The sequence below is a fragment of the Notamacropus eugenii genome, chromosome 4 (genome assembly GCF_028372415.1).
Source record: "Notamacropus eugenii isolate mMacEug1 chromosome 4, mMacEug1.pri_v2, whole genome shotgun sequence".
Lineage (NCBI taxonomy): Eukaryota > Metazoa > Chordata > Mammalia > Diprotodontia > Macropodidae > Notamacropus > Notamacropus eugenii.
This window is the reverse complement of record NC_092875.1, coordinates 56308127-56318109: the sequence shown is the minus strand read 5'-3', so window position 1 is coordinate 56318109 and position 9983 is coordinate 56308127. Positions and strand designations below refer to the sequence as shown.

General features: G+C 37.4%; 1 protein-coding gene across 1 annotated transcript; it reads right to left on the bottom strand.

Moving 5' to 3' along the window:
• Nucleotides 1–836: 836 nt before the first annotated feature.
• On the bottom strand, nt 837–1769 carry LOC140498113 (olfactory receptor 7C1-like). Its single transcript, XM_072599401.1, has one exon. The coding sequence runs from the start codon at nt 1767–1769 to the stop codon at nt 837–839; it is 933 nt and encodes a 310-aa protein (XP_072455502.1).
• Nucleotides 1770–9983: the final 8214 nt, after the last annotated feature.

The following is a 9983-nucleotide window of genomic DNA, read 5'->3' as shown; positions in this document are numbered from 1 at the left end:
GTTCCTTGTGCCTCTTACTCCTTAATTTATCTCATATTTATCCATCTATATAAAAGTGGAGTCCCTGAATAGAACAGCAGATCTTATTTCTTGTTGTTTTTATCTTTGAATCACCAAGACTGAATATGGTGCCTTGAATATTGTTGAAGCTAGGTGGCTTAGTCAATAGAATGCTAGCCTAAGAGTTAGGGTTCAAATGCAACCTCAGATACTTGCTAGTGGCCTGGGTGAGTGCCTTAACTACTGTCTGCCTCAATTTTCTCATCTGTAAAATGAAGATGAGAAAAGTCCTTACCTCTCAAAGTTGTTCTGCAAATAAAATGAGATAATATTTGTAAAAACTCTATGTAAATGATTTCTATTATCATTTTGTTAAATTTCTTATATTACAGTTTCCAAAACAATTTCAGGTATACTATATCATGAGATGCACAGAAAAAAAATGGTGAGGGAAGTAGGAGGGGTGAGAGGTATTAAAACTGTCCATTTTTTAAAAAAAGAAAGAAATAGTGGCTCATGAAACTCAAGTGATTTGCCCAGTGGAACACAGTGAATTCAGGAGTAGAGCACAGATCTTGTGATCTCATCTTTGTAGCATCTTTGTAGTTAGCAAGTTGTCTTATGGGACAGGATTTGTCAAACCAAAACTCAGTATCATAGAAGCTCCAAAAGCAGAGGTCATGAAGCAGTTCGTGTAATCTACAATCAAAGACAGAAGAGAAGACCAGGAAGATATGACCCTGGAGAATCTTGAGCTTCATGTTTGGAAGCCAAGATTCTGACAACCAGACTTTGGGTTCCAGTTACCACATTCCAAGGCTCAGAGTTATGGCCCATCATTGAGAGAAGGTTGGTCTGCTTATGAGTCTTTTCAAGGCACCTTTTATGTCTTTGTTCCTCAGACTATAGATGAAGGGATTCAGCATGGGGGTGATCACAGAGTACATCACTGAGGCAACTGTGCTCTTCCAGGAGTGGGTAGTTGAGGAGCTCAGGTACATCCCAAAAACTGTGCCATAAAATAATGTAACCACACACAGGTGAGACCCACAGGTGGAAAAGGCTTTATACTTTCCTCCAGGTGATGAGACTCTCACTATGGAATAACAAATCTTAGTATAAGAGAAAAGGATCCCCATGAAGGGGAGAACACCCAGCAAGCCAGTTGTAAAATAAACCAAGATGTTATTGATAAGAGCCTCAGTACAAGATAGCTTCAGAACTTGAGGAAGATCACAGAAGAAGAATGAGAGATCATGATCTTTACAGAAGGAGAGCTGCATTGCCATCAGACTCTGAATGAGGCAGTCTAGAAAACTGATAATCCAAGACAATAGAACTAGCAGACCACAGAGCTTTGGGCTCATGATGGTTGCATAGCGCAGAGGGTGACAAATGGCCACAAAACGATCATAGGCCATCACAGTGAGGAGGAAATTGTCCATGCAAGCAAAGACTGAGAAGAAATACATCTGAGTGAGGCAGGCAGAATAGGAGATGGCCTCACTGTTAGTCAGGATACTCACAAGCAACTTGGGAACTGTGGTGGATACCAAACAGAGATCCGTAAAAGATAGGTTGGAGAGGAAGAAGTACATGGGGGTGTGGAGGTGAGAATCAGCTCCAATGGCCAACATAATGAGAAAGTTCCCAACCACAGAGACCAGATACATGCCTAGGAATAGCCCAAAGATAAACAGCTGCTGCTCTTGCTTTATGGGAAATTTGAAGAAGAATTCTGAGATACTTGTTTTATTTCCTGGTCGCATTTAACTGATATAACTGTCAGGTAAGAATGGGAATAGATAATGAAATTAAAATACCATTGCAGAGTCACCAAATTTGAAATAGAAGAGACTTTAATAGTCAACCAACCCAACACATAAACCAAAAGAATTCCAGTGACCTTGGTCTCTGAGGTCATGGCTTTCTGGGTCCAATGGCTTGTAGCATCTGTGCTGCTGACTCATCTCCAGAGGACTTTTTCTATCATGCCATAGAAACCTTTTCATCCTAGAAACTCACTTCATCCCTGACTTACTTATCATATTAAAAGTTCCCTTACTTGTCCCTGTAGCCTCTCCCTTTGATTGACTGGCTCCATTTTAAAGAGGAGGCCCAGGCCAATCATGTCTTCATTCCCCTCTGTCTTCCCTCCTGACTCATCTCCACAGGTATTTCTCTACCATGCTTCTCTACCATACTTCTTTATCATGGATAACTTCACCACCACTCTCAATGCCTTTCAGCTCCCTGTTATGTATTGTCTTCCACCATTGTAATATAAGTTCCTTGACAACAGAGATTGTCTTTATTTCTGCTTGTATTTTTATTCTGAGTATCTGACATGTAGTAAATGTTGACTTGACTATAACATATCCAAAAAGAAGCAGTCCATTCTCTGCCTAAAGACCTCTGAGGATAAGTACCTGCCACCCCTCCAGGTGGTCCATTTCGCTTTTGGACAGTTCTCATTGCTAGTCTCATTGAGACCAAAACAACTCCTTTCCTACATCCACCTATTGCCCCTGCTTCTGTACTCTAGGACAGACAGGACAAATTGAATCTGTCCTCTTCGTGACAACCCTTTAAATACATAAAGATAACTTCAGACTGCTCATATAGTACAGTGACTCCTGGGATTGAATTTTGAAGATCTGTACTTGAATCACAGCTCTAACATTTACTACCTATGTGACTTTAGCCAAGTCATTTGCCATAATCTATGTTTTGAGATCTATAAAGGCAGCTTCTTATTCTCACATTCTACAAAACTCTTACTAAGCACATTTGGAATTTAGGTAACATAAATTAAAATACAAAAATCTGCTCTCAGGATCAACCTATCTATGTAGGGTGAGAGATACTTCTACCTGAGATGCTAGAGCCCTCCAGAGTGAAGGCAAATTTACGATAAGACAGTGGGACCATTCTCAGACTGCAGACTGCAGAGCAAGCAGCAAACATCATTATTACAAGGAGGAAAGTAGGCAGGTGTCAGAGGAAGATGAGTTAAGATCTTGAGATCAATGAGATAAGTGCATCAATTTGGGGTCCAAGCAGTGCAACAAGGCAAAGTCCAAGAAACTAGGTGTCTAATAGCACATCTCATGCAAGAGGAACACAATTCCCAACATGTCATTTTTCAGAGCGTAGAATGAAGTTGTGGAAGTTGCAGGAAGGAAGGTATATAAATAACTTGGTAACTCTATCCAGAAATTGAATGGGTTGCCTGAGGTGGGGCAGGTTTCAGGTTGCTAAAAGTCTTCAAAAAGAGATTAGATGACCTCACGTAAATGGCCACACTATTCACCAAATCTCCCAACTTTGAAACGCTAGTGTCACCTTGAACCATTCCTTCATTCTAACCTTCATCTGCCCAATAAGTTGCCGAATCCTTTGGTTGTCTGTACATTTCTAACATTCACCTCTTCTTCTAATTCTATTTTCATCATGCTATGTCAAACTTTCACTACCAGCTATACGCACTCTTGCAATAATCTATTAATAGTTCTCCACAACTGCAGTCTCTACATACCCCAATCCATCCTTCACATGCTGCCAGACTTATTTGCCATAAGCATAGATCTGACTATAATCCTCTTCTACCCAATGATCTTCAGTGACTTTCTATTACCTACCAAATAAAAGGTGACTTCCTCAGACTGACAGTTAAGGGTCTTCAAAACCTGATGTTATCTTACTTTTTCCTTTTTTGCAGATAAGGAAACTGAGTCTGAAAAATGGTAAGTGACTTACCTAGAGTCACTCAACTAACAAGCATCAGGGTCAATCAGTCATCCAACAAGCATTTATTATATGCTTCCTAATTAAATTTCAGGAACTATGATAGGGATTCAAAGTAAAGCAAAAACCATCTTTAAGTATATGGAAAATATATACAAAGTAGATGAGAGGTAATTTGAGAAGGTAAGGCACAGAGGTAGAGAAGTACTAGGAAAGTCCACATGCAAAAAGTAAGATCTAAGCTGAAGGAAGCCAAGGAAACTGAAATGGAAGTGAGAGGATGGAGCATTCTAGGAATGGGACAGGGGGGAGGGAGGGGAGTCAGCTAATGCAAACACACAGAGAGAGGAAGTAGAATGCCATGTCCAAGGAACAAGTAGACAAGAGTATGTGGAGAGAGAGGAAGTATAAGTAGTCTGGAAAGGTATAAAAGAGACAATTTAAATGTCAAAGGAACATTTTTTAAAATTTTAGTGGCAATTGGGAGCCAATGGCATTCATTGAGAAGTAAAGGGACATAGTCAGACCTTTGATTTAGAAAAATAGTCTTGACTGTTAAGTAGAGGATGTGGAAAGATAGTGGAAAGAGACATGAGACAGGGAAACTATATATATACACGTGTGTGTGTGTGTGTGTGTGTGTGTGTGTGTGTAGGTATATGTGTGTGTGTGTTTTATTTTATATATATTCACACACACACACACACACACACACACGACTATTTCAATACTCCAGGCAAGAGGTTATGAAGACATGGAATTTCTGAGCACGTTAAAGATAGGACACATTCTCATCTTTTGCTAGGAGGTCACACACAAATCTAGATATTGGGGAACAGGATTTTTTTGAGAATGAGAAAGAGAAAATGGTTTATTCACAGTTTCACAGTGACCATGGGTAATCAGTGAAAAGGCTGGAAGCTAAACCTAGGTCTTTTAACTTCTACATTAGGGCTTATTCTATGGTACTGCCTTCACAGCCCCAGACCAATCCCAAAGCCAAAGCTAGACTAGACTCTGAGATCTTCTCTTTCATATAGACTCAGGCCTAGGACCTGAGCAGGGTTGGCTTATGCTTTTGGCCATGCTGGAGTTGGCCCTACCTTCCTTTGGTTTCTGAGACAAAATAGACCATATACCTTTTCCTGTCTTCCACTCTTCTCTCCTTTTTTCTTTCCTTACCCCATAGCACTTACAGGGTATTACTAAGGGGACAGGGTTGTCTGATTCTGTTTCTTCTAGATTGCTTGCAGGAAAGCCAAAGAAGGCAGTAGCTCTGACCCAAAGAAAAGGTCTGGTAAAGACCTGGAGATTAATGTCTCTGGGAAGCAAGGGCAGGTTGTCTCCTGACTTGGGATAGATGACTTAAGGGCCTGAGATGGCAACTGGAAAGAATATTTACAGCTTCATCAGCCTTAGAGACTCATTCACTACAAACCCTCACTTGAATAATCATACAATTGTCTTTCCAGTCCCTGAGTAACTGTGACAAATTATCTGAGGGCCTGGTGTGGTGTAGGAGGGTAATAAAATAAATATTTATTTCTGGGTCTTTCAAGGCTGAGTTCCCACAGCTCCTAATTAGAAAAATCATGCAGCTGTCATTCCATTCCCTGAATAGTTCAAATCCCTGTAGGGCAGAAAGTCCTGGCAGAAAATTTCCTAACAATGAGACCTGTGTGACAATGGAAGCCAACATGGAAATCTAGCAGAGGTTTGATGACTCCTCTGGGTTGCTGGAGAGAGGATTCTTTCTGTGGCTAGGGATGAGCTAAGTGACCTCAGAGTTCTTCTAGTTCTATCCACCTCTGAATCTTTGTATGTGCTTCCTTGGAGACAGTGAGCTCCCCCATTACTGGAGGTCCCCAAGCAGAGGAGGGATGATTGTTGTTCTGTTCTATTGTAAAGAGAATCCCTAACAAATGACAGAGTTGGACTAGATCTCTCTTAGGTGCATCTTGGCCCTAAAAACCAATGAGTTACCTCATAAAGTAGTGAGTTCCTAATCATTAAGCTCTTCAAGTTAATGCTTGATGAACACTTAAAGGTTTGAGAGCAATGGGTGAGGAGCCTCATACCCATGTTGAAATCCCAGATTTTCTGCTTGACTTCTCTAGACCTGAGTTTCATCATCTGTAAAGTGAAAAATCTTGGACTAGAAGATCTCTAGCCTCATTTGAAGGGCTGAATCAATCTATCGGTTCCATAAATCACATCAGGAGATAGACTGCTCAGGGCTGAGTTAGACCATGTTCCCCATGAATTCTCTGTCATATCAAAAAATAGAGAAAAGTAAATTTTTCAATCAATTCCTTGTTTTGGGGACACCAACTTCAAGGCTAGATGTTTCTTTCAACTCCTGTGGACCTCCAGCTTCATGGAGAGTATTCAGTGCTCTTTTTATGTCTGAGAACTGGCCTTCAGAAACAGGACCCATTTTTCTTTAAAACTCAATTATCTCTCTAGATAAATGACTGAAAGACAAATAAGCACCAATTCCCTCCAGACCTGATTTGATCTTTAAATCTCTGAAGATTAGATATATTAGATATTGCCCTCACTTCCATTTTAAAAAGGGACATATTCCAGAGATATGAAGAACTAGGCTGATTACATATGAAAATTTGTGGGCCTCATCTCTATAGCTTTACAAGTTGACAGAAGTAGTCAAGATGGAATGTCATGCCAGAATTATTGCCACATAATGACATCACACTCAAGTTTTAGAGATTGATAGAATGATGGACTGTACAAGGCTTGTGAAAAAAAATTGCACCATCAGGAAATATTTGTTGAAGTTACATGGCTGATTGTTCTGATATTGCTTTTTAATATACTTCAGACTTAGAATAAAATCAAATTTGGTTTTGTATTTCAATAAATGTTAACTTACGCATATTTCAATGGGGCAGCCAGGTGGCCCAGTAGATAGAGCATTGGCCTTGGAGTCAGGAAAACTTGAGTTCAAATCTGGCCTTAGACACACTAGCTCTGTGATCCTGGGAAGTCTGTTTCTTCATCTGTGAAATAAGGATAATAAGAACACCTACTCTTCAGTTTGCTATTATATGATAATAATTTGAAAATACTTAGCAGAGCGCTTGGTATATAGTCAGCACTAAATAAATATTACCTATATTTATTATTTAATTTTTTTTGTTATTGTAATGCCTGAAGTTCTTTTGCAGGGTGTCCAATAGCAAGGAAGAGTCATCCCTTTGTAACATGTTACCTATTTCATTATGTAATTTTAATCATGTAATTATGTAGTTTTCAACATATAATTTTAAAATATGTATGTACTCTTTCCAGTGGTGCAGATCATATCACATTTATACCTTTCTAGACTGTGGGATTCTTTTAACATTCTTATTAAATTTTTGTTAGGAAGTTTTTTAATTACAAGCATTTATTCTCCTGCTCACCTCTCCCCCACTTAACAAAAACTACAAAAACTAAACAAAACCCTTATAACAAATATTCAGTCAAGCAAAACATTGGCCATACGCAAAAAAGGCATAAAGTAGTATTCATTATACTCAAACCACTGAAACTGTGGTTGTTTACTGCATTAATCAGAGTTCTTAAGTCTTTCAGAGTCGTTTGTTCATCAGTAAAACGATGCTGTACAAATTGTTCTCTTGATTTTGCTCACTTCATTCTCCATCAGCTGATACAAACCTTCCCAGATTACTTTGAAACTATCTCTTTATATCTTATGGAATATTAGAATGTCATTATACTCCTATTCCATATTTTGTAGAACCTTTCTCCACTTGATGGGCACTCCTTAAATTCTAGTTTGTTGTCTCTACAAGCAGAGTTTGCCTAAATAGTTTTGTAAATGTGGGTGCTTTTCCTCTTTCTTTAATCATTTTCTTTGATATACAAGACCTATCTATGCCTTGTAGTGAGTAGTGGCACTAGGTCAAAAGGTGTGCACTGCTACATAACTCTAGGGGCATACATAGTTCCAAATTGCTTTCCAGAATACCTGGAAAATTCTTGGAATTTGAATTAGGGAAACAGGCATTAACAGTTCCACCAATGGTTCATTAATGTGCTCATTTTCCCTTAGCCCCTCCAAAATTTGTCATTTTCCTTTTTTGACAACTTTGCCAATCTGATTGGTGGAACCTCAGAGATGTTTTAATCTGCATTTCCCTAATTATAGTGATTTGGAGGGTTCTTCCGTATGATGCCTAACAGCTTAGATTTCTTCCTTTGAAGACAACCTCTTCTTATCCTTTGACTATTTATCAATTGAGAATGACTCATTCAAAATTTGAATTGAGTTCCTTATGAATCTTGAAAAGGAGGCCTTTCTCAGATAAATTTGCTCTTAGTATTTTTCCAAACAAATAATTTCTCCTCTCATTTTTAATTATATCAGTTTTGTTTAGGAAAAACTTTAATTTTCTGTCATCAAAATTATCCATTCATTTCTCTATCTGTGGATAAGAAATGAATTTCTTCCTTGATCCTCTAATTGGTTTATGATATGACCTTTTAAATGTAAGTCATGTACTAATTTAGAGCTTCTCTTGGTAAGTGGTATGAGATGTTGATCAAAACATTTTCTATAAGATTGCTTTCCAATTTTTGTTAAATAATAAGCCATTACCCTGGTAGCTGAGGTCTTTGGATTTATAGGAATCCTAGATTACTAGATTCTTTTATGTCACTGTGCTGCATATCTAATCTATTCCAATGATCAAAACATTTTTAAGCAGTGTCAAATCATTGTGATGATTTTTGTTTTGTGATTAAGAGAGTTAAAAGTCATTTTCATTTAAGTTGATCGTTTTACTGGCAGACAGTTTGTAATAATTTCCTTAATTTCTCCTTTGTATTTTGTGAGTTTACCTTTTTCATTTTTCTTATCTTAACAATTTGGTTTTAACCTTTCTTTTCTTAAGCAAAATCATCTAATAGCTTGTCTGCTTTTATTTTAATATAGTCAATAGTTTTATTGATTCATTTTTCAACTTTCAATTTTATTACTCTAGTCTTTAATTTTAAGGACTTTTATTTTGATATTTAACTCACCTTAAATAATTCATTTTCTAGGTGGATTTTTTTCAGTTGCATGCCCAAATCATTGATGTTTTCTTTCTTTCATTTTTTTTTCTATTTTGTTTTTTTCCAATTATATATAAAAATTATTTCTAGCCTTTTTTTTCACTTTGAGTTCCAAATTCTCTCTCACCCTTTCACCCCTGTCTCTTCCTTGAGCAAGCAAGCAATTTGATATAGGTTATACATGTACAATAATGTGCAAAACAAATTTCCACATTAGTCATGTTGAAAGAAAACACAGACCAAAAAAATAATAAAAATAAAGATGGTTAAAATATATATGCTTTGATCTATATTCATACTCCATTAGTTTTTTCTCTGGAGGTAGACAGCATTTTTCATCATAATTCTGTTGGAATGGTCTTAGATCATTATATTGCTGCAAATAGCTAGGTCATTCACAGTTGATCATCATATAATACTGCTATTACTGTCTACACTGTTCTCCTGATTCTGTTCACTTCACTTTGCATCTGTTCATGTAAGTCTTTCCTAATTTTTCTGAAATCATCTTGCTCATCATTTCTTGAAGTACAACAGAATTCCATTACAATCATATGCCATAACTTGTTCAGCCATTCCCGATTGATGGGCATCTCCTCAGTTTCCAATTCTTTGCCATCATAAAAAGGTATGCTAATAATATTTTGTAAATATATGTGCTCTTCCTTTCTTATCTCTTTGGGATACAGATCTGATAACTATATTGCTGGGTCAAAGGGAATGCATGGATTTATATACCTCTGGGCATAGTTCCAAATTGCTCTCCAGAATGATTGGATCAGATCACAGCCCTGCCGACAATATTTTGGTGTCCCTATTTTCCCACATCTCTGCCAGCATTTGCCGTTTTTCTTTTCTCTCATATAAACCTATCTGATAGATGTGAGAGGGTACTTCAGAATCATTTTAATTTGCATTTATCTTACGAATAGTGATTTAGAGCGTCATGGACATCTTTGACTTCTTCATCTGAAAACTGCCTGTTCATATTCTTTGATCACTTTTCCAAAGGGGAATGATTGCATTCTTATAAATTTAATTCAGTTCTCTATTTATTTGAAGAATGGGGTCTTTATTAAAGAAACTTAGTATAAAATCTTTTTCATAGTTACAATTACTGTGTATTTCCCTCAGCTTCATTTTCCTCCCATTTA

Bases quoted from the DNA above. Each gene is read 5' to 3' on its own strand.
- LOC140498113 (XM_072599401.1), bottom strand. From the start codon at position 1,769: ATGCGACCAGGAAATAAAACAAGTATCTCAGAATTCTTCTTCAAATTT.